The 26,175-nt window shown below is 39.0% G+C and overlaps 1 protein-coding gene across 1 annotated transcript in view; it reads left to right on the forward strand.

Moving 5' to 3' along the window:
• The window catches only part of tgfb2 (transforming growth factor, beta 2), a 70,414-nt gene that overhangs the window by 10,291 nt on the left and 33,948 nt on the right, over positions 1–26,175 (forward strand). Inside the window, exon 2 of the mRNA XM_026294374.1 lies at positions 23,770–23,933. Coding sequence (XP_026150159.1) covers positions 23,770–23,933 — 164 coding nt within the window. The remainder of the gene's footprint in view (positions 1–23,769; positions 23,934–26,175) is intronic.

Below are 26,175 nucleotides of genomic sequence, written 5' to 3' on the forward strand. Positions count from 1 at the left end.
TTAAAAATTAACTCCAAGGTTTTTCACAGTAGTGCCAGAGGCCAGGGCTATGCCATCTAAAGTAGCTATAATTTTAGAAAAGTTATTTGAGGTTTTTAGGCCCAAATACAATAACTTCTGTTTTTTCTGAATTTAAAAGTAGAAAGTTACTGGTCATCCAGGCCTTTATGTCAGTTAGACACGCTTGACTGGTTAACTGGTTTGTGTTAACAGGTTTCATAGATAGATACAGCTGAGTGCCATCTGCATAGCAGTGGTAATTAATAGAGTGCTTCCTAATGACATATCCTAAAGGAAGCATGTACAGGGTGAACAGAATCGGTCCTAGCATGGAGCCTTGTGGAACTCCATAACTAACTTTTGTGTGTGTGGAAGGTTCATCATGGACATAAACAAACTGGAATCTGTCCGATAAATAGGATTGGAACCATTTTAATGCTCTTCCTCTGATACCACACATGCTCCAGTCTCTGTAATAAGATGTTGTGGTCATTAGTGTCGAATGCAGCACTAAGGTCTAGGAGGGCAAGTATAGAAACAAGTGCATTATCTGAGGCTAAGAGAAGATCGTTGGTGACTTTTAACAGTGCTGTTTCTGTACGATGATGTGCTCTAAATCCTGATTGAAAATCTTCAAATTGTTCATTCCTGTGTAAGTAGTCTGATAACTGTTTAGCAACAGCTTTTTCTAGGATTTTAGAAATGGAAAAGTTACAATCGAAAGTTACATGCCAATATTTTGAAGAAGCACCTTGCCATGGGTTCTGCACCCAGTAATTCTTAATGCCACTTCCTAGACTTTATGTATTATGATGAACAAACATGATTTAGTATTTTGTACCTATGTGTAACTATCATTCAGGCAAACACTTTTTAAACATCTTCAGGAAGATGTTAAATCCCTGTGCCTTGGTACACAGTTTTGACATCATTGTGAAAAGGGTCTACTAATCAGGGATGCAGTGATCCAATAGTGTTCCTCTCAGGAAGAAACTGTGTATAATGTGAATCAGACATTATGAGGTCAATGTCAGTTCAAACACTGATCCAGCAGATTTGACCCGTGGATCTCTGTGTTGTATGGTATGCTGTACTACAAAGATCCTTCTCCATTCCGTTTTTGTTGCATTCAGGGGCATAACTATTTAACATGATCTTCATCATGAGATCATGAGTTTAATGTGAGTTCCAAAAACTTTAGTTTAAACTAGTTTTCTTTAAACAGCATTTCCATTTTATTGCATCAAATTAGTATTTGATCACCTACCAACCAGCAAGAATTCTTTCTGTCACAGACTTGTTAGTTTGTCTTTAAGAAGCCCTTCTATCCTCCACTCATTGCCTGTATTAATTGCACCTGTTTGAGCTTGTTACCTGTATAAAAGACACCTGTCCACACACTCAATCTATCAGACTCCAACTTCTCCACTATGGGCAAGACCAAAGAGCCAAATTGTAGACCTGCACAAGGCTGGGATGGGCTACAGGACAATAGGCAAACAGCTTGGTGAGAAGGAAACAACTGTTGGCGCAATTATTAGAAAATGGAAGAAATTCAAGATGACTGTCAGTCTCCCTCGGACTGGGCCTCCATGCAAGATCTTGCCTCGTGAAGTATCAATGATCCTAAAAAAGGTGAGGGATCAGCCTAGAACTACTCGGGAGGACCTGGGCAATGATCTGAAGAGAGCTGGGACCGCAGTCTCAAGGGTTACCATTAGTTACACACTACACCATCATGGATTAAAATCCTGCAGCACATGCAAGGTCCCCCTGCTCAAGCCAGCACATGTCCAGGCCCGTCTGAAGTTTGCCAAAGACCATCTGGATGATCCCGAGGAGGCATGGGAGAAGGTCATGCAGTCAGATGAGACCAAAATAGAACTTTGCGGTATAAACTTCACTCGCCGTGTTTGGAGGAAGAAGAAGGATGAGTACAATTCCAAGAACACCATCCCAAGGGTGGAAACAACATGCTTTGGGGGTGCTTTTCTGCAAAGGAGACAGGACGACTGTACTGTATTGAGGGGAGGATGGATAGGGCCATGTAGCGTGAGATTTTGGGCAACAACCTCCTTCCCTCAGTAAGAGCATTGAAGATGGGTCGTGGCTGGGTCTTCCAGCATGACAATGCCCCCAAACACACAGCCAGGGCAAATATGGAGTGGCTCCGTAAGAAGCATTTCAAGGTCCTGGAGTGGCCTAGCCAGTCTCCAGACCTGAACCCAATAGAAAATCTATGGAGGGAGCTGAAACTCCGTGTTGCCCAGCAACAGCCCCAAAACCTGAAAGATCTGGAGAAGACCTGTATGGAGGAGTGGGCCAAAATCCCTGCTGCTGTGTGTGCAAACCTGGTCAAGAACTACAGGAAACGTCTGACCTCTGTAATTGTAAACAAAGGTGTCTGTACCAAATATTAAGTTCTATTTTTCGATTGTATCAAATACTTATTTCATGCAATAAAATGGAAATGAATTATTAAAAATCATATACACTTTGTAAGTGGGAAAACCTGAAAAATCAGCAGTGTATAAAATACTTATTTGCCCCACTGTACTTAAAAGCAAGAAGGTTTTCACTTTAAACCCTGTTTGATCCAGGACCTTTGCACTTGCATGATCTTCCTGTGTCTGTGTGGGTTTTTGGGGACTGTGGCTCTCCCCTACAGTCCAAAGACATTTAGTTTTGGTGACCCTAAATTGGCTACAGGTGTGAATGTGTGTGTGCGTTTGTCTCTATGTCTCAGCCCTTTGACTGGTTATCTGTCCAGAGTGTACCCCAGCTCTCACCCATAGTCAGCTGGGATTGGCTTCAGCCCCCTATGAGCCCCGATGGGGTAACAGGTATAAATGATGGATGGATGGATCAAGAATGAAACTTAATGGTAAACCAATCTTAACAACGAAAAATCCTATGTTAAATTACCTGCGGATTATGTTTAGAGTGCAAAGAGACACACACTGCCATCCCATAAGTAAGCAACACAGGACACATTAATAGAAATGCTCTTACAATCATATTAATATTATAACATGTATAGGTTGAGTGAGAAGTTCTATAAAGGTACAGTGAAGAGGGTCCCTGGCACTTCCTTTCAATTTGCCTGTGATTACCTAGTGGAAGACACTGAGTTGTTGTCAGGTCAGCTCAGAAATCCAGGATTCTGTTCTATGTTAGACACATGATAAACCCCTAGCTAAATAGTCAGCACTCTTAAACACATTAGGGAATTTGCTTTTATAGGGACTCTGACACGTGTTGAAAACTGTAATCAATCAGTCAATACACATTAGTTCTTTAAAAATCAATTCTATTAGTAACTGAGCAGCAAAAGTAATGTTATATTATTTATTACTTTTCTTTATTACTCAGCTGTCAGCACCAACAAAAAAGCTTTTAAAAAACACCTGCAAAAGAGAAACGCTGCAACAACGAAAACACCTGCAAGAAAGAAACGCTAGAAGAAAGAAACGCTGCAAAAGAGAAACGCTGCAACAACGAAAACACCTGCAAGAAAGAAACGCTGCAAAAGAGAAACACTGCAACAACGAAAACACCTGCAAGAAAGAAACGCCAGGCCGATAGGGGGACCCTGAACTGAGGGATGCTCTATCCTATCCAGCATTTCTTTCTTGCAGCGTTTCTCTTTTGCAGCGTTTCTCTTTTGAAGTGTTTCTTTCTTGCAGGTGTTTTCATTGTTGCAGCGTTTCTCTTTTGCAGCGTTTCTTTCTTGCACCGTTTCTTTCTTGCAGGTGTTTTCGTTGTTGCAGCATTTCTCTTTTGCAGCGTTTCCTTCTTGCAGGTGTTTTCGTTGTTGCAGCGCGTTTGCCCTTGTCGGCCGCAGTTTTCAGTGTCAGGGACAACTTTGCCAAGCAATCCATGAGATTAAGAAATCTGTCTCTATCTCTGCAACAGTAATGTATGCTATGTTATGGATGCTTCATGATGTTTTAAAGCTGTCTTGGTTTGCTGCACATAATCAAAAAGTGCTTGTGGCAGGCTACCAATTCCAAAGTGGAGTGGGAAAATACTGTTTTCACAAAGTTAACCCTCTGGGGTCTGAGGGGCTTTTTGGGGCCTGGACAAATTTTGACATGTCCTGACATTTGTGCTTTTTTCAGTGTTTTTTAAACATATTAATGTCTAAAGTCTAATAACACTGTAATCAGCACAAAATTGGCTACAATAATATGTGAGCAGCAAGTTTATACATTATTGTGTTTTTGAGAAAAAAGTGGTTATGCATAGATAGTGAAAAACTACAATTTTTTACTCACATTGGTTCACAAGACTTTGGAGACCTGCATGTTGTAGGCTAAAGTGTTTACTTCAGAGTGCTGTGAATGTCATCTTGTTCACACATTCACAGTAAACAATACACTGATTTAAATTTTCTAAGACACTTTTTGTCCAGAAAGGCCATATGCAAGAGGGTGTGTCTGAGGATGAATAGTCATGTGATTTACCTGAGAAGACAAAAGATGCACTGAACGACCAGACAAAGACGCGCATAATGAGCCTTTCAGTCAATGTAGATGGGAGGGGATTAGTGCAGCACAATACAACACAATGAGGAGCCAAACGATCCTCATTTGAGTTAAAATCAGTGTTGTTACTCTGAGGACAAGCTAAAGTATTTGTCTCTGTGTGGAATACAAGGAGCGCCGCTTCACGTGCGTAACGCGCCATCATTCAAACGCGCCGAAAAAGTGAGTAAATTCTATGATGAAGTTTGATATTTTGTGTCATTTCTCGGGGGTGTGCACATATTTACCTGGTTCACCTGAGATTATTTACATGTGAACAGTGAACAGTGTACAAGGCGGGACCGCATTACCTGTAATGAGGTGAGACAGGAAAAAACGGACTTCTCCTTACATTCATACGGATTAAATCAAAAGTGATGATTTGTTTTTGACTTGAATTGTTTCACTCAAAAGAAAACATTTCAAGCTTTCTAGCCATATAATTCTTATTTTTACGAGGCAAGTATTCGCTGAGATTCTGGTTGTTTTATTTACGCGTCTGTGAAGAGAAATGGCAGAGACAGAAATGTCCAAGAGCGCATCCTGTCGGCTTTCTTTATTTAAGAAAAGCACAACGTTTTGTTTTTATTATGATGGTATACCACTAAAACTAGACCCTTTACAGATTTGAATGATATACTTCTTTTATCGGTACGATCAGAATTGACGGAGTAATTTAAGTTTGTTTTGGCCTTATCAGAAAAAGATGCGTCAAAACGCGCTGGCGCGTTCGTCGACCCCAGAGGGTTAACAACAGTGTCTTTCCTTGCTTGTTTATGGCAGCCCTGGTCATTAATTTTTTTTTTATTCCATCTGATGCAAATCATCAATTATTTAATAATTTGAAAAACCTCACGTAGCTAGTTATAAAAGATTTTTATTGTTTTCAGCAATAGATCTATAACAGTATATATCATGACAGTCAAACCGGTGTTAGACTAAATGTTCTACATGCAAATTTATTTGATTGAAATCACTGGATTATGTCCTGATACCTTAGGATGGTACAAAATAGTTTGGGGAGTGTGTTTTTGTACATGGACTTTAAAGGCAAAGGCAAATTTATTTGTATAGCACCTTTCATACACTACGCAATTCAAAGTGCTTTACAAGGCATATAATTACATTAAAAGCATTGGAAAGAGCATTTAAAAATAAAGACATTTAACATAAAATAAATTTAAATCAAGTAAAGTAAATTAAAATAAAACATAAAAGCACATTAAGAAAACAAAGATGAACAATTATTTGAAGGCAGCAGTAAACAACAGAGTTTTCAGTCCTGATTTGAATGAGCTGACAGTTTGAGCAGACCTCAGGTGTTCAGGAAGCTTGTTCCACAAGTGAGGAGCATAGTGACTGAATGCTGCTTCACTCTGTTTGGTTCTGGTTCTAGGAACACACTGTAGACCTGTCCCAGATGACCTGAAGGGTCTGGAAACCTCATAGGGAACTAATATATCTTGGATATATTTTGGTCCACAACCATTTAGTGCTTTATGAACTAGCAATAAGATTTTAAAATCTATCCTTTGACTAATGGGAAGCCAGTGTAGTGATCACTGGTGTGATATGGTCCAGTTTCTTGGTGTTTGTAAGGACTCTGGCAGCAGCATTCTGGATTAGCTGCAGCTGCCTGATTGACTTTTTGCTAAGACCTGTGAACAAGCCATTACAATAATCTAACCTACTGAAGATAAATGCATGAACAAGTTTTTCTGCATCTTGTTTAGACAGAAAACCTTTTATTCTAGTAATGTTTTTCAGTTGGTAATAGGAAGATTTAGTGATGGATTTTATGTGGTTGTTAAAATGCAGGTCTGAGTCAATGATTACACCAAGGTTTCTGGCTTGATTTGTAGCTTTCAGTGACATGGAGTCAAGGTGAGCAATGACCTTTGACCTTTCATTTTTGGGGCCAAAAACAATCACTTCTGTCTTGTCTGTATTGAGCTGGAGAAAATTCTGGCGCATCCATTCTTTGACTTGATTAATACACTCACATAATGAAATTAGAGGACTATAATCATGAGATGATACTGATATATAAAGTTGGGTGTCATCTGCATAGGTATGGTAGTCAATGTTGTAGTATTCCATAATCTGAGCAAGGGGCAGCATGTAGATATTGAATAAGGGAGGACCAAGAATAGACCCCTGAGGAACCCCACATTTCATTTTTGTTCGCTCAGACTCATAATTACCAAGTGAGACAAAATAGTCTCTATCTTGTAAGTAGGATTTTAGCCAATTTAACACTGAGCCAGTAACTCCCACCCACGCTTCTAGTCTAGCAAGCAGCACATCATGATCAACTGTGTCAAATGCAGCACTGAGATCCAGTAGTACTGAAACAGAGGTTTTGGATTCATCATTATTTAAATGTAAATCATTTAAAATTTTAATAAGTGCAGTCTCTGTGCTGTGGTGTGCGCGAAATCCAGACTGAAGTGCATTAAAAAGATTTGTTTTGCACCATAAATCTGTGAATTTATTGAGAAACTACTTTTTCAATTATTTTACCCAAAAATGGAAGATTTGATATTGGCCTGTAGTTACTTACTGCTGAAGCATCTAGAATAGGCTTTTTAAGAAGAGGTTTTATAACAGCAGTTTTTAAGGCCTGGGGAAACTGCCCTGACTGAAGAGAACTATTGACAATCTGCAATACATCTGGAGCTAAGCTGTTAAAAACATTTTTCAAAAAATGTGTTGGTAAAATATCAAGGCAGCATGATGTCGATTTTAATTGTACATTTAATTCTGCCAGAGCTCTGTGATCAAGGAGATCAAAATGTTCTAGATTCACTGGAGAACAAGGAGGCACAGGTGATATTGTCATGTTTCTAGGACTGCAGCTAGAGATAGTTTGTCTTCTCTTTGATATTTTGTCTGTGAAAAAGGCTGCAAAATCATTGCATGACTTTTTGGACAGCAGTTCAGAAGGAAGAGAGGGTGCTGGGTTTGTGAGTCTGTCTAAAACAGAAAACAATGTGCGGGCATTATTGCTGTTTCTATTGATAACCTCTGAGAAAAATGATTGCCTTGCATTTTTTAGTTTTTGGTTATAGTTGTGAAGACTCTCTTTGTACAAGTCGAAATGAACTTGGAGTTTGGTTTTTCGCCACTTGGGTTCTGCCTGTCTGCATATTCTTTTCTGAATTTTAGCCACTGTGGATTTTCTCCAAGGTGACTTTTTTCTTGCTGACAATACCTTGGTCTTAATTGGGGCAATGGAATCAATAACAGTCATAACTTTGGAACTGAAACTGCTTACAAGATCATCAACAGGGGCTGATGACATGGTTGGTGATGGTGCAAAAGCCTGAATGAATAATGCACAGCTCTTCTCGTTAATATTTCGCTTTTTGACTACCTCTGTTTCGCCTGTGTTCAAAACAGCAGGGGTGGTTGTTTTAAAAAAAACAAAGTAATGATCAGAAAGAGCAGGAACTTTATATGCAATAAATGTACTTGATGAAAGAAGGTAGTGTATCTGAGCTACACCTAGGGTTAATGCGCTCTTTTATGGACCCAATTTTCATTTTTCAGATACAGTTTTGTTTTTCTGTTACAGTGCAAAATAGCAAGATGCAAGGTCCCTGATTTGGCTCAATACTCTTTCGCTACTTGAGGATAGGGATAGCTGCCTATCCCCAATTCCAGTGAAAAGTACTTTTCTAAGCTGAGCATATACATTTTCAGCAATGGCAGAACCATGTCAGTATTTATGAGTCATTATTTGGATTAACTTTTAATGCCATTGTATGCAATAGTGGACTAGGAGCACATTTGGCTCCATCGCTGAGAGAAGGAACATACTGAGCGAGCTCAGTGTCCTTAGATAGAGAGAATATCAGAGCTTTAGAGAGGTTGTGCTAGAGTTGGATTGTATGTCTGAGTAACATTGAAAAATAAGCTCTGAATAATGTTTCAAATATTTCACAAACAGCTCATAAATCTACAAGAATCATTAAAATTATTAGATCTAGTATTTTTAGGTTACTGTGGTTTTAATATTAATACATGTGTGCTCTTAAGTTATGTAAAGAAGGCTGAAAACCAGGATACCAATCGAAACTTGACAATCCCAGAAATTATGCTTATTTACAACTATGTTACATTAGCAAATACAGAGTTGTATTAATACAGAATGTGTATAACCTTTTCTAACAATATCCAGTCCTGGCATGTTGAACATGTCATAATTCTGTAATAGAAACTCCAAGCATTTTCTTTATGGTTACGGAAAGATGGTGGCTTAAGTTAAATATTGAAAAAGCAAAAACACAGATGTATAACATGATGCAAGGATATATGGAATACAGAAAATGAGCCTGTTCTCAAGTGTCAAAGTTCTGAGCTTTATATGGTCATTGTCCAGCGTTTAATGCACTCCTAGAAAAAATTCATAGCATCACGGTTGTTCATATGAAAAGTAATTAATGTGACAAATATAAAAAGAAAGTTGAGTGAAAAGTTAAAACCCTGCTCTTGTACTTTTCAGATAAAACTTATTCAGTCAGTCTTATTACTGTGTTGCTGCGAACAGACTGCATGGTAACGGCCCAACAATTCTCATCGTTTTTCATTAAGTGCCATTTATCAGTTGTGATGACTGCAATCTATGCTTTTTGTTTCTGTATCTGATTCTTAATCAGTATCTTCCACATCCTGTTGAAATCCTCTTTTTTGCAGACCTCACCACAGGGTTGTTGTTGAGAACCCGCTTTTTGTTCACTTACGCAAGACCTGGACACTGCTGCCATTTGAACTGCTCAGCCACTGTGGCCAAGCAGCATTGCGTAACAGAAGGGAGAGAAAGAGAGTGATTTAGCTAGAGAGTTAAAAGAATAACAAGTTCTCCTCCTGCACTTTCTGTATTGTTTACAGCAAAGGCACAAGTTTTGTGTAAGATGATAGCCTTAACAGGAGGGCGGGAAAGAGAGGAGAAGGGCATTTGGTTCAAAGGCTGAGACGGGACTGTGATACGCTGACATGCTGTATGGGAGTTTGGACAGTGTTTGTGCCTGTGCCAGCGCATAGCCTCAGGTTATGCAACAAGCTGCTTGAACACAGTTTGCTGGAGCTGTGGTCACAACAGTGTGCCATTCACTGAATAATAAGTAATGTTTGTCTGACCTGCTGCCACTCTGCATGTGCACACACCACTGTGTATGTGTATGTGTGCGTGTGTCTGCCATGCATTCTAATTACATTGTCATATTATTTGGGAGTACAGAGGGTTTTAGAAAATGTATCATAATGGTCCTTGCAAAATAATGTAAAATACTGTCTCAATTCATATTTAACCTATATGAATTATGTGATGTGGGTTGAATGCCAACATTCCCCTGGTAATGCAATAGGTTGTGTGTTTGTATTAGTATGTAGTAAAATGGAAAGCTAGGGTGTGGGTGCAGGGTGGTTGATGGGCATATAGCACAACAGACTTCATGCAGAAGCCCAGAGTTTGAGCCTGCAGTTTGTGTTTGCAGTGTTTGCTCTTTCCCTGAACTTCTAAAATCAACCTGTAGTTATTATGTGCTGATTTTGTAGAAATCAACAAAAAGCATTAAACAAATTTAAAGTTTTGCAGCATTGTCTGATGTCTTCACTGTTCTTGATGTCTGAATATTAATATACAGTAGAATCCCATTCTATAGAAGTAATTACTTCTAAGTACTAAGTACTACCTAGTATAGATAATAAGGGCTCAGAAGAAGCTAAGTCTTCTAGAGAACGATTCCGATTTGCTGTGGCTTCCCATGTTGCTGAATTCAGATGCTAACTGCAGCCGACGCCCAGGTGTTGGCTGTGCGCTCAGAAATAAGTCCCAAACATACTGGCCTTGTCTTAAGGAGCAAGTTTTATGCACTGGTCATATGAAAACAATTGTGTTGACAACAGTGAACCCTTTTAAAGTGTTGCCTGAGTCACAAATGTTACTGGCATTTGTGAATGACTATTGTTCAGCCTTTAAACTAGGGTTCTGAGTTTGTGCACATTGTCAGAGCAATAAAATTTTGGGGTTTGAATAGCTGGTGGCCATATTTATCTGTTGCTGGGAATTGGGCCTGTGGAGACTGACAGGCCATGGTCGATGGGCCTTCAGAGTGCTGGGTATTTTTAGTTCCCAGGGATTATGTGTGGAGTTGTCCTCAATTTGCTATTGGCAGGTGAGCTGCTGGGCGGACGCGTCTGCAGGGAACCAGACAGACAGGAGCTCACATTCCCTCACTGTACATCCTTTTCTTTCCCTCTCTGACTCTCTCTGTCTTAATTTCAGCGTTTTTCTTTTCTTCTAGCCTCCCACCCCTCCTTCTGCCCCCTATCCTCTTGCTGTTTCCTTCATTTCCTCTTGGCTACTGTGTGTCTGTAGCCGTCTGCTTCTGTCCTGTGCAATCTTTACAATGCTTTCATTCCTGTTTCTCTGCTTTGTTATGATCACTCTCTCAGTTTGTCCTGTTTCCTTGTCCATACATCACCTGTGTGAAACAGATCTGTGGAAAAGATCTGGATTACTGTTATGGCCCTTTCTGTAAAATCTGCTGGTTATTGGCCCTGGATGGGAATTAACTGTGTAATTGTCACTCTTTAGAGCAGACATAGTATATTTACTCAAGATTGAAATAAAAAAAAAATCAGAATTTTTAGTTCACACAACCTAAATATAATTTGGGGATTGTACATTAAATAATAGAGCTGAGGTTTGCACAGCATCATGATTTTTCTGACTCACCAAGCAAGAGCCATGAAACTCTGGGGTATCTCGTTCCAAGATGTTAACAGCCTTTAAACCCTGCAAACTGATAGTGATGTAGTTAAATGCATAAATAGCATAATTTATTATCCTTCAGGTGCATTTCTGCCACCCTCAGAATTAGGGCTGTCCTTTATTTGCAGACAGTACCAGAAATAAAAAAATGCAATCAGATTTGAGATATGGCTAAGAGACACATGAAACGTCAATGAAAGCATGACATTACATTTGGATTTTCTATGGATACAAAACACTTGAAATTAAGTGAAAATGGGGTTTAAAATGCTATTGTTTATATTCCTAATACAACTATTAATGAAACATAACACCAATTTCTTTCAGGTCAGACTACAAACTGCTACTTCTGCTCACAAAATTCCTCATGGAATAGCAACTCCTGACCTCACAAAACTAACATCTACATCCAGATCATAGAATTTACCATTCCAACAACTAATAATTAGTGGTTTTTTGGCAGAGCATTTTCATCCTGTAATACATTTGTTTGAAATCAGGAAATCTTAGGAAAATTACAGAGCATATGTGTTTTCCCTTTCTTACAATTTAAAGTTAAATTATTTGACCTTGATTTTATTATGTCTGACTTTGTGTTTCTGATTACCACTGTTTCCCTTTTCTTTATTGTCTTTCAATTTTTTTGTGTGATTTTTCAGTTTAAATAAACTTTTCTTTTACCCTTCTCATCTTCAGTGCATGTCTTACAGAAGTAAAACTCAAAAGTAGGTCAAATACTTTCCCCTCAAGTCAGTCCCAGCATTTCAGTCCTGCAGACCAATATTTAGTCCATTTCCATTCTCAAATGGTAAAAGTGATTCTGAGGTAGTAAACAGTTATATCCGGTAATAAATCTGAGCTTGGGGGAATTTTTTTATAAACAGAAATAGTCACTACAGCATGAGGTAAAAAGAACTCCTCATAAAATACATACAGTTAAATTTAATGTTAATTAAATTTCATGTTTTATAGTAAATGTCCTCATGGTAACTGAAAAGTTTAAAATTACACAAAACACCCAGCATTATATCACCATATGTCTTTGAGGACTAAGAGATGATGATAATGATGAGAATGTCAGTGCCAGAACCCAATACCAGTTCTGAGGAGACACATGTGCACATGTGGATTTCTTCATGCCAGTACATCTGGAAAAACAGTCACAGCTGAATTCCTACCAGCTCAGGATCACAGTGTAATTATTTCACAGCAAATGTTTTCATTTAAGTATTCCCACACTTTGAATCTGTTATTGTTCACCTCATGGATTGAGCTGAATAATATGGCTGACTTCTGTTCATAAAGGTCATGAAAGAAGTCAGGGTTTGGAAAATAAAATTGGAAATGGTAAGGACCCTTTCACGGCATAGAATTAGTAAGAAGAGCTGAGATAGAGCATTGAAGCAGCCTAAATCCTCGTGAATTGACTCCAAATGAAACAGTTTCAGCTCAGATTGTTTCTTTCTGTCTTCCAGGTCAGATATTTGCCCACTGCAGGTGTCCTGCTCACCACCAGCCAAGACTATAATGACCCTTTCATGTTGCAATTTCCACCTCCCTGAAAGTGTGTAAAGTAGCCCTGTAAAGTTGAGGCCAGCCACAGCTGAATCATTACATCTTTTCCTCAGAAAGCATGGAGTCCAACACAGCATGGATAGAGCAGAGTTTGGTCAGCTGCAGCTGTAACCAAGACATGCACAGCTCAGGAAGTGTTTCTGTGGTCAGCTGAGGTAAAGAAGACTGCTGGGAGTAGCTATACTGCCACAATATTACCTATTTAATAACAGCAGAATTAGGTCACGAAAGGTCCAAAGACAAATACCGAACAACTCAAGTGCATGTCAAGAACTGACTGGAATGATCCATGCAGTTGAAAGTTATAGAGACAGTCTTAATAAATATAGTGTTTGCTTTTAACAACTGAATGTATAGTCTAGATGTCCTTGACCATGTTTTAACAGTAGATACTATAATACAGTGCTGTGAAAAAGTATATGTGAAAACGTATATGCTACATTCCTGATTTTTTTTTAAATTTCTTTGCATATTTGTCACAATTAATTGATTCAGACCCATTCATTATCTATAACCACTTATTCCTCTTTAGGGTCATGGTTATCTGCTGGAGCCTGTCTGAGCTCTCTTCGGATTGAAAGGCAGGGGTACACCCTGGACAGGTCAATGATTCAGATCATCAACCAAGTTTTAATATTACACAAAGACAACCTGAGTAAATACAAAATGCAGTTTTTAAAGGGTGATTTCATTAAGGGAAAAAGCTGTCCAAACCTGCCTGGCCCTGTGTGAAAAAGTATTTGCCTTCCTGATTTTTAATTTTTTTTCTGCATATTTACTACTTAAATTACTCAATTCATCAAAGAAATTTAATGTTATCTTAGTGGTCTATTGGAAAAATGCTTTTTGGACTGAGATGTAAGTGCTAATACATCTAAATGCCTACAAATGTTATTGCTCTTTTGCCCCAAGATGCTATTTAATTCAAACATTCCCTCTCTTTTGACGTTTGTTTTTGTCTTCCAGCAATTCCAAAGGAAATAATTTGACTTTTTTGCTTCTTTAGACTCCATTATATTTACCAGCTAATCTGTAACTGTGTCTGTCTGCTGTTTACTGTTGAGCAGTCCCTAATATATATTATTACTAGGTGATACTTTTTTAATTTGACTATTTTCTAATATCTCTAAACTGGAGATTGCTCTATCACAAGGGTTTTTGAAGACTTTCAAGACTTTTTGAAGACTTTCCAGGGCATACCCGAAATAATGAAGTTACTCGAGTAATACACTCCAATTCTATTTACTAGAGATGAGCCCAATTAGAGAATGTTCGAGAATAACTACCCAAATCATGGGTTTTACTGTCACCACTATTATCTCCCCATGTGCTGTGCAACTAAATGCTGTTTTGGCATTGCATTGTATATGGAAAAGATGTAGTAATGGCTGATTAGCTAGACGTCCAGCATTTCGACTGTTTTTTTAGCGTGGAAGAGGTCTGTAAGGCCAGTGGTTCCTGCTGACAAAGCCTCCAGTCATAGAGTTTGTAGGCCAGAGGAGAAGAAAGCAGCCAAGCATAGCACTCTCAACCCCCCTTCGGAAGGAAGCCTGCGTTTGATCCTCACACAGGTTTCCTATGAACTCCAAGGTACTTGACTCAGGAAGACATTCAGGGTTTATTATTTGAAATGGACTGGTCACTGACAGATAGGCCCTGCGTTGCTTCTGGAACACTATTTTAACTGTACTTGGGGGATTTTTTTTCTATTATTAGACTGCGTCAACACCTTGTAAAGCACTCCTAAAGCACAATAAACCTTGAAACCATTCCAGAGGATTTTGTCCAGTGGAATGGATGTTAGATATCCTTGCAGATAGCATCTAGCAAGCTATAGTGTAGAAGGTACAGTGAGAACTGTGAGAATGGAACTAATGATGAAAACAGACATGTTAATGGAGCTTTCAGACTGACTCCAGTCCAGTTTCATTGTTTAATTCAGTTCATTGCTGAAGTAACAGGATGTTTACACAATACAACATTTTTTCAGTTACCCATCGATCAGAACAGATATGATCACAGTTGTATAACGGCAGAATGGAGTGATGACTCCTACATATACATATAAAAAATTGACTGTTTCAATTAATCAATCAATCAACATCAGTAGCCGAGACTAGTGGCCCCTGGTCTTCCAAGTTGGTTTCTGATCCAAGTACCAACCAGGCATGGCCCTGCTTAGCTTCTGAGATCGGACGCTATCGGGCATTCGCACTCAGGTGCAGCCGCCACTTTTCAATATTTGAAATGCTCACCAAAAATTTAACAAACTGCCTTTTTATATTGCTAATTTGATATGCAGACTTTGTTATGCACTTGAGCATGAAAGCTTCATGAAAGAACAGCATCCATGTCGCCATGACTCTGTATGTATGTGTGTGGTGTGTGACATGACATCACTTGTTTCCCTTGAATGTCAGTCTCATCAACGTGATGGAGTGAGTGATGCAAACACACACACACACAGAGACTACAGTGGTGCCAGTTGTGGTAGATCATTTTTATGTCAAGTTTGGATAAATCAGTGGTAAGATAGACTGACCCTACTGTATGCCTCTGCCTGCAGACAGTCATGCGGTGATTGGCTCGTGCCCGACACCCTGCAATTTCTCTGCAGACATCACTGCAGATATTCGAATGCCCATGGTATAATAGTAGCATAGCAGTGGCAGTCAGCTGGCTGCACAGTAACTGTGTTTACAGATTATTGTCTGTTTACAAGTACACTACTACTTTGTGAAAATCCACAGAGAATAGGCCAATAAATCAAGCTTTTATTAAAATGAAGCCTCCTTTCCAGAGGTGACAGTGTTCATTTACTACACCAACTACACTAACACACACAAAGGTAAAAACTGACCATTTGTGAGTTTAGGAGGAGTTCTATACCTATTTCTTGACACAGACAGTTTATCCATGTTAGTGCATGCAGTGTTTCCAGTTACAGTATGATTTTCCAGATGTGGTCAGCGAGCAACAATGACCACATTTATTTGTGGTTCATTTCTGAAGTAACTGAAGTTAACTGAAGTTAGTGGGCTTGGTGACTGTGAGACTGATGAAGCCACTTGGATGGGTGGCAAAACGTTTCACCTTTAAAGAACTGAAAGTCCAGTTGCCATGACTCAACCTCTAGATAACTTCAGTTTGATAACAAATGTTCAATAATCTGCACATAGTGATAACACAATTGTTGTTCATCAAGAAATGGTTCCAGCATGTAATGTCCCCTAAAATCACAAAGTTTTGTTACTACATTTCTGTTGTACCACACACCATGAGACTGATCCATCTGAACATCGTGGGAAAGAAGGTTAATTTGCCTATTCCCAAAATGCCAGTACTATCATACTAGCTATGGAACTATGGAGCATGCAACATTGATGACTTTCTTAGGACTTTACCAGTAGTTTAGATTTATTTTTAGGGTGGTGTTAGAAGAAATGCTGTGGTGTCATTAAAAGCAACAGGGCTTGTCCCCTCTAAAACATGAACACATTCAGCTAGTTTTAATTTTATGCCTATTATGTTGCAAAAGCAATACGTATGGAGTGCATATCATATAGCCTAACAATGTCTGAAACTCCCTTTGACAAAGTAGGGGAGCTGTGTCTGAAAATATATGGAACTCTGAAAAACAAATAATCTGAGTATTGCACACATTGTACACGATGATTGGCCAGATGTAAAAGTAGGCAGGATTAGGACTTGTCTCTCAAGCTACATCTATGGGCAAGCATCTAAAAATGTGCTTTGGTATCCCCATGTGTATGATTCATTATGTCAAGACTACAATGCAGAGTTGGAGAGAGGCACTGCTTTGAAAGTATAAGCTTTCCCATTAGTCATGGTTGGACAATACAAAACCTACTTTTCCTGTAAACATGCTGAAGCTGAAAACATACTTATGCCACTGCTGTGAGCTTGGAAAAATTAGCAGTCTAGTTCAGTCCAGTGCCAGTATGGTAACTGAGTATCAAAATATTAGTGTCGGCCTTAGAGCAAAAGATATCAGTCCAAATCAACAACTGAGCTCTATTTGTGAATGTTTATCAGGAATAAGTAATGTGTGTATGCTTGAATGTGTGAACAGCATGTGGCAGCAGGGCTGTAGCAATGCCCCAAGCTTCTGCTCAATGCATCTAGTGTTGTGCTAAAGCACAGTGGACTAATTCATGAGGGTTTGCAGTAATTTCTGTAAACAGATCGCCTTCAGCTTTTCCTACAGGAGCTAGGAGTGTAACTTTCTCTGCTAACAAATGGGAAGGTAATAAGGAAGAGTAACATAGCCTTGGGTCGTCTGCCTTTGCTGCTCATATTCTGTATTCTTTGATGCTGCTCACTCATTATGACTGCAATTGGCTGAGGGATCAAGCATGTTCATTTCTGCTTCTTTGAACAAGGAATCATCCAAGGTGTGCATTGCCTGACACCCAGTGTGTGTTGAGATTGTGTCCCCCTTGACTCTGAAAATGAGACATAGTACAAGGAATAGGTGGATAGAGAAATTAAATAAATAAATAAACTGTTTTCTTAGTAAACTTGACAGATTTGTGCAGAATCCTGTTATGTATATGCTAGTGACCACCATGAGACTGCCAATAAGATTTATTATTTATTATTATTATTTATTATAGACACCATTGGAGGGTGACATTTTTGGACAGTGTATTTATCTAAACATTAGTGCCTATTTGTAAGTACGCACTATATGGATAGTTAGAGAGAAAGATGGGTATGTTGAAACATAACAGCAGAAGAGGTATATCAGTCTAGAGGTTGAGTGATGGCAACTGGACTTCAGTCCGAGACTAAGACCGATGAAGCTACTCGGATGAGTGGTGAAACGTTTCGACCTAAAAACTAGAAGTCCAGTTGCCATCACTCAACCTCTAGATAACTTCACCTGGACGACTGAGAATCTCCACAGATAGGTATGTCACAGGTGAATGTCAAAATCCCTAGAGTTGCCCAGACAAACAGTTAGAAGCTGAATCAGATGGTATATCCCTTGTAGATTTCAGTCTTCTGCTGCTGTGTGTTTATTTTGTCTAGTCACTCAGTTAAGATGTACAGAGATATAAACAGTTTTATATTTAATATCCAACCTTTTGGCATGATTAGTCCTTAATAATAAATACTAAAATCATCACTTTTGACCGGATTTATTGTTATTTTTACTTCATGGTCTTAATACTGAAGTTTCATAAATGAGGGACTAATGAACTGCATTTTGAAAAAGTACCTTTACTGTACTTTGAGAAAGATGGCCACCCACTTGCAATGAAAATACAAAATAATTACAGTGGCATGATAGCTTTTCTGCTACATTTTGTCTTCACATTGTGAAAGAGACATGCTCGTTTATCTTTGACCACCTAGTGTATACTAATAATATATTAATAATGGGTCTGAGTAGCTAGAGCTAATTAACGATTTAGTGAGAAACATAATGGAAACTGATGCTACAGCAGCTTTTATCTAATTAAAGTTAAATAGCAGTGCCAAAGCCACAGCTAAGAGACTCACTCTTGACTGTACAAAAAATGCATTTATTAAAATTTTAACAGTAAAAATTAAACCTTCCAGGTTGCACTAGCTTACTAGCTTACATGAGCTTATCAAACAAACCTAATGTAAAGGAATCTGTCTCTGCTTTGCGTATACCACACTGCACATACCACTCGTCTCCGTATAAGTCTTTATCAACAGCTATAACACAGCCCATAGTGTATATATTTAAGAACATAGGCAGCCATAGCAATGGCTGCACCCATTGTGGTCATAGCAAATGCCTGTGGCTGCTATTGGTGCTTGGCCTCTCTTTTGTGGGAAACAAGTACAAGGGCAATTCAATTCAATTCAATTTTATTTGTATAGCGCCAAATCACAATACAAATCATCTCAAGGCACTTTACAAAAAAAAAAACCCAACAAATTGCTTATGAGCAAGCACTTGGCGACAGTGAAGAGGAAAAACTCCCTTTAACGGAAGAAAAAACCTCCAGCAGAACTGGGCTCAGTTTGGACGGCCATATGCCTCAACCGGTTGGGGTGAGTGGATAGAGGAGAGAGAAAAGAACAGCAACAATAAACAAAAAATAGACACTGAAGGTTGGTGGAGCCAGTAACTGCACATCAGCGATATACAGATCCAGGACCGGGGACACCTGCAGAAGTTACAGAGAGAGAGGGAGAGAGCACAGCGTTAGTGACATTCAATGGTGGAATATACATGTGAGGGGTCCTCGGGCAGTCTAGGCCTATAGCAGCAAAGCTAAGGGATGGTTCAGGGTTACCTGAAGCCAGCCCTAACTATAAGCTTTGTCAAGCAGGAAGGTTTTAAGTCTAGCCTTGAAAGTAGAGAGAGTGTCTTCTTCCTGAACCCAGACTGAGAACTGGTACCACAGGAGAGGAGCTTGATAGCTAAAGGCTCTGCCTCCCATTCTCCTTTTGGAAACTCTGGGAACCACAAGTAGACCTGCACTCTGAGAGTGAAGTGGTCTATTGGGATAATATGGTACTATGAGGTCTTTAAGGTATGAAGGAGCTTGATCATGAAGGGATTTGTATGTGAGAAGAAGGATTTTAAATTCTATTCTGTATTTTACAGGGAGCCAATGAAGAGAAGCTAATATAGGAGAAATATGATCTCTCTTGCTAGTTCCTGTCAGGACTCTGGCTGCAGCATTCTGGATTAACTGGAGGTTTTTTATGGCGATAATGGGACATCCAGATAGTAATGAGTTACAGGTGTGAGTTAAAGGACATGTCCTGGTCAAAAATAACTCGAAGGTTTTTCACAGTAGTACCGGAGGCCAGGGCTATGCCATCTAAAGTAGCTATAATTTTAGAAAAGTTATTCGAGGTTTTTAGGCCCAAATACAATAACTTCTGTTTTCTCTGAATTTAAAAGTAGAAAGTTACTGGTCATCCAGGCCTTTATGTCAGTTAGACACGCTTATCTGGTTAACTGGTTTGTGTTAACAGGTTCCATGGATAGATACAGCTGAGTGTCATCTGCATAGCAGTGGTAATTAATAGAGTGCTTCCTAATGACATTGCCTAAAGGGAGCATGTACAGGGTGAACAGAATCGGTCCTAGCACAGAGCCTTGTGGAACTCCATAACTAACTTTTGTGTGGAAGCTTCATCATGGACATAAACAAACTGGAATCTGTCCAATAAATAGGAATGGAACCATTTTAATGCTCTTCCTCTGATACCAGTCACATGCTCCAATCTTTGTAATAAGATGTTGTGGTCAATAGTGTCAAATGCAGCACTAAGGTCTAGGAGGGCAAGTATAGAAACAAGTGCATTATTTGAGGTTAAGAGAAGATCTTTGGTGACTTTTAACAGTGCTGTTTCTGTACGATGACGTGCTCTAAATCCTGATTGAAAATCTTCAAATAGTTCATTCCTGTGTAAGTGGTCTGATAGCTGCTTAGCAACAGCTTTTTCCAGAATTTTAGAAATAAATGGTAGGTTGGATATTAGTCTATAGTTAAGCAGTCAGGATGGGGTCTAAGAGACATGTTGATGATTTAGAGAGATCTACGGGAGAGAAGCAGTCTAAACATAACTGAGATCTTACAGATGATTCAAGAGCTACTGTAGTAGAAGATTCATTTATTGCAGGTATAGGAAGCATCTGCTGAATTTTATCTCTAATAGCTGTGATTTTATTTGTAAAGAAACTCAGAAAGTCATCACTGCTGGGAGCTAAGGGAACACTGGGCTCAACAGAGCTGTGACTTTTTTAATTACAGAATGCATGCTTGACTTAGCTTTTGAATCACTCTTTAACTAAGAAAGCCATGAACATCATTAATAACTTAGAGGTCATGATGATTAAAAAACCTTAGATAATGCATTAATTAATGTATTATTGCATAAAGGCGTGAATTGACATACTATTCATTCTTGTATAATTATAATGATTCATCAAGTATCACATGAATTTATGACTTTTCATGTATGATGATTCATATACCCTCCATAGCAGTGCAATGATTCATCAAGTATCACATGAATTTATGACTTTTCATGTATGATGATTCATATAACCTTACCAGTGCCATAGCAGTGCAATGGCAGTAGTTATTTCTGTTGTCGTACCCTGAAAGGTGTTTTATTTTGAAAAAACAGATTGTCTTTTAATAACATCTGTCTGTTCCGCTTGATGCACTTGACACGTACCTGTTTCAGTCACGTGATACCAAAAATTAAGCCCTCAAGCTAGCAAAAATATGTAAACAAAAGAAATATCTTTGGAATTCTTCCCGCCCTACTAGTCCGTGAAATTATAGGGTGCGTCCAAGATCACATGCTCTCTAGTAGGTACTACATTTGAATAAGAATGTACTTCCCGACCATTAAAAAAGTATGTTCTATACAGTGTTAATATGGGTAGGTGAATGGAATTCGGACGTACCACATCAGGCGTGGTAATTGTGTCACGTGTCATGTGTCGTCACAACAGCATAAATATTTAAAGAGCCAACTGAGCTACACAGCAATGTTTTAGTTCCGTTAAATTTTCTAATCTCGTTAAACTGTATATAAATGAACGTCTCTCTTAAAAAAGCAGTTTTAAGCTGATGTACAGCATTGACGATCTGCTTAGAAATAATAATGACTAAACATCTTCTTACAGCCGATTCACAAAATCATCTAATCGATTTACATTGTTTAAACTTTCAATGAGTCAGTCGTTTATTTAGATTTTGTTAAACAGGTGCAATTTAACCACAATGAACAATGTTTTTTGTTGAGGTGTACTTGAAAAGAGTCAGTGCTTTCCGCCATTTGACTCCTCCTATGACTCCTCTCCAATGGCAGCATGGGATAACAAAGTGTTATACTTTTCTTATTTACTGGGGTTATATTGCTAGATTTGTTTTTATGTGGTGTGCGTATATAATTGCAGTTCTATCTATCTATTTGACAGTTTTGTGCATAATACTCTGAGAGTGAGGACATTTTGGCCACTCTTCACTTTTTCTTACACCTGTGTTTAAGGATTCTGACTTGATTTTAGGGCTGAGGTTAGTTATCAGGTTTTATGGTAGGGTAAAGGCTGGGGTTATGCATTAGCTTTAGTTGTGATAGTTTAAGTTAAGGTAAGAGGCCAGGCAGTATAATAAATACCCTCACAAAGATGGCAACAAAGTTTGTGTGTGTGTCTGTGTGTGTCTTTTCTGTCCTATGAACCTCTGAATGGGCCAAAGACAACTTTCCACTTTTCAGAAGAGTAAGGTTATATTATATTCTGCTTTTTGCAAATTTTAACAGCATGACCGTGCTGGTCTGAAACTGATATAGGAGAAGGTCTGGAAAAGATCTGTCTCTCTTTTTCTCCCCTTCAGAGTCATCGTGTCTTTTCCTCAAAACTCTATATTTTGTCCTTGGAATTGTAAATCAGAAACTGCATAATCAAAGCACGACACAAAATGGCCATATTCAACCATACTGTCCAAAGAAATGTGAAAAATTTGTTACTGTGTGTATGAATTTGTGCATGTGCATGTGTGCCTCTTTCAGTTGGTCCATGTGTTTGGCTGGTTGCTGTGGATGAATACTCTCTAAACAAACTAGCTGTCTAGCTAATCTCAGGACTCTGCCTTATGTTACAGCCATCAGTTTTAGACCCTCGGGCCTCCTAATTCACCATGCTGCGGGATGTTGTCAAACACTCCTCTAACACAGGCATGTTTTCCAGTGTTAGGCTGTACATGTGTATGTGTTCTACAGCATCTGTCAGCCATGGCAACACATATGGCTGCCAATGCTGCACATGTCGCTCTGTTCCTGTCTAAATGGCTGTCAAACACATGCTTTTAAGTAGTATATTATGAAGGTTGTCTTGCTGCTACTGTGGATGGCTGCTGTTTTACTGCAGGATTTTGTACTGTTTAGCTGTCAGTCTAGGCTTCTACTGATCTTATGCCTTATATTACCATTAATATTAAGCATTTAAACTGATATTTAAAGGGACATTACACTTTTTACATACCAAGCCCTGTTCACTGGTCACAGATGTGGGGTTATCTGGGTTTGTTTGGAGCCAGAACAGTGACAGTTGAACTTTGGCAGTGAAAAATAACACTTGGCACTGAAAACAAAATTGTAACTGAAAAATACAACATTGGCACTGAAACACTGAAACAAAAAAAGGCTGGCATTGAAAAAAGTATTAATATTGAAAATAATTACAATCTTCTTAGTTTCTGTTAGACTTGTCTAAGTTTTTTTCAGTTGTCATCAGTGTTTTTCAATGCCAAAGTTTTTTGGGGTTTTTTTCTCTTTAGTTTTAAATTTCTGTCACTTTTTTGTTATGTAGAGGAGGGTCCTGAGGGTGGGGCTAAAAATGTGGTTACTGCATGTTCTGCATATAATTTGCACATTAAGGAACAAACAGTACAGCTCATGCTTCGCTGTTCACTCTAAATATTATGCTGTAAACATCATCAAATACCATTAAGAATGTTATTGTGGATATCTTTAATTCTAATTCACAATAAGTAGTGAAAAGACAAATTTGACTAAGACAAATGTTATTCTGGATATCTAAAATGTAATTACAGACAGTAGTGTGGTTCATTTACATGATAAAACAGCTCATCATGGAAGACTCTCACTGCCTGACTGCATGACTGTAGACAGCATGAATTCAGCTGGAGCTCCCAAACTGCAAATAATCTGTTACTATCCTGTTTTTTCCACACAGAATAGAGCTGGTATGAAGTTAGCTCTTAATCAGCTTAATAAGTAAAGTAAACCTTTAACCAGTGCCCCACTAGTAATAAAAAACCTTGTACCTCTACCTATGTCTGCTATCATATACACAAATATCCTTACATTAGCCTCTCTCTCTCCTTTTTGTAGATATCATCTCTCCTACACATTTCAACCCTTACTTCAGGCGGCTGTCATTTGATGTGTCCTCCATGGAGAAGAATGCATCTAACCTTGTGAAGGCTGAGCTCAGGATATTTCGTCTTCAAAACCCTGGGGCCCGAGTGGCTGAGCAGCGCATTGAGCTCTATCAGGTAAACACAGTTTCCTCTGGATGTCACTCTAGAAGTAGTACTAATTAATCGATAAAAGTACTTATGATACTATTACGTTGAATTTCTCGTGAATTTAATTCAATTCAATTGAATTCAGTTTTATTTGTATAGCGCCAAATCACAATACAAATCATCTCAAAGCACTTTACAAAAACTAAAAACCTAACAAATCACTTATGAGCAAGCACTTGGCGACAGTGGAGAGGAAAAACTCCCTTTAACGGAAGAAAAAACCTCCAGCATAACCGCGCTCAGTTTGGGCGGCCATCTGCCTCGACCGGTTGGGGTTAGTGGATAGAGGAGAGAGAAAAGAACAGCAACAATAAACAACAAATAGACAGTGAATTCTGGTGGGGCCAGTAACTGCACATCAGCGATATACAGCTCCAGGACCAGGGACACCTGCAGAAGATACAGAGAGAACAGACAGAGAGGGACAGAGCACAAACTAGGGGAGAGAGAGAGCACAAGGTTAGTGAGATTCAATGGTGGAATATACATGTGAGGTGGGAGGAGAGGAAGAGAGGGGAAGGGATGGGAGGGGAGGGGTAGGGGAGATCAGTGCACTGATGGTCCTTGGGCAGTCTAGGCCTATAGCAGCATAGCTAAGGGATGGTTCAGGGTTACCTGAAGCCAGCCCTAACTATACGCTTTGTCAAAGAGGAAGGTTTTAAGTCTAGTCTTAAAAGTACAGAGAGTGTCTGCCTCCTGAACCCAGACATGGTTCCACAGGAGAGGAGCTTGACAGCTAAAGGCTCTGTCTCCCATTCTACTTTTAGAAACTCTGCAAACCACAAGTAGACCTGCACTCTGAGAGTGAAGTGGTCTATTGGGATAAGATGGTACTATGAGGTCTTTAAGGTATGAAGGAGCTTGATCATGAAGGGATTTGTATGTGAGAAGAAGGATTTTAAATTCTATTCTGTATTTTACAGGGAGCCAATGAAGAGAAGCCAATATAGGAGAAATATGATCTCTCTTGCTAGTTCCTGTCAGGACTCTGGCTGCAGCATTCTGGATTAACTGGAGGCTTTTTATGGAGATAATGGGACATCCAGATAGTAATGAGTGACAGTAATCTAGCCTTGAGGAAACAAATGCATGGACTAGTTTTTCCGCATCATTTTGAGACAGGATGTTCCTCATTTTGGAAATGTTGCGCAGGTGAAAGAATGCAGTTCTAGAGATTTGTTTTATGTGTGAGTTAAAGGACATGTCCTGGTCAAAAATAACTCCCAAGGTTTTTCGCAGTAGTGCTGGAGGCCAGGGTTATGCCATCTAGAGTAGCTATAATTTTACAAAAGTTATTTCTGAGGTTTTTAGGCCCAAATACAATAACTTCTTTCTCCGAGTTTAAAAGTAAAAAGTTACTGGTCATCCAGGCCTTTATGTCAGTTAGACAGGCTTGAAGTCTGGTTAACTGGTTTGTGTTAACAGGTTTATTAGATAGATATAACTGAGTGTCATCTGCATAGCAGTGGTAATTAATAGAGTGCTTCCTAATGACATATCCTAAAGGAAGCATGTACAGGGTGAACAGAATCGGTCCTAGCATGGAACCTTGTGGAACTCCATAACTAACTTTTGTTTGTGTGGAAGGTTCATCATGGACATGAACAAACTGGAATCTGTCTGATAAATAGGATTGGAACCACTTTAACGCTCTTCCTCTGATACCAATCACATGCTCCAGTCTCTGTAATAAGATGTTGTGGTCAATGGTGTCGAATGCTGCACTAAGGTCTAGGAGGACAAGTATTGAAACAAGTCCATTATCTGAGGCTAAGAGAAGATCGTTGGTAACTTTTAACAGTGCTGTTTCTGTACTATGATGTGCTCTAAATCCTGATTGAAAATCTTCAAATAGTTCATTCCTGTGTAAGTGGTCTGATAGCTGCTTAGCAACAGCTTTTTCCAGGATTTTAGAAATAAATGGCAGGTTGGATATTGGTCTATAATTAGCCAAGACTCCTGGATCAAGACTAGGCTTTTTGAGTAAAGGTTTGATTACTGCAGTCTTAAAGGCCTGTGGTACGTAGCCTGATACTAGAGATAAATTTACCAAGTCCAATAAAGATGAGTTCATTAATGGCAGGGTGCCTTTAAGCAGTCTAGTCGGGATGGGGTCTAAGAGACACGTTGATGATTTCGATGAAGCAACTACTGATGTAAATTCAGAGAGATCTATGGGAGAGAAGCAGTCTAAACATAACTGAGGTCC

This window comes from Mastacembelus armatus, chromosome 16 (genome assembly GCF_900324485.2).
Source record: "Mastacembelus armatus chromosome 16, fMasArm1.2, whole genome shotgun sequence".
NCBI classification, from domain to species: domain Eukaryota; kingdom Metazoa; phylum Chordata; class Actinopteri; order Synbranchiformes; family Mastacembelidae; genus Mastacembelus; species Mastacembelus armatus.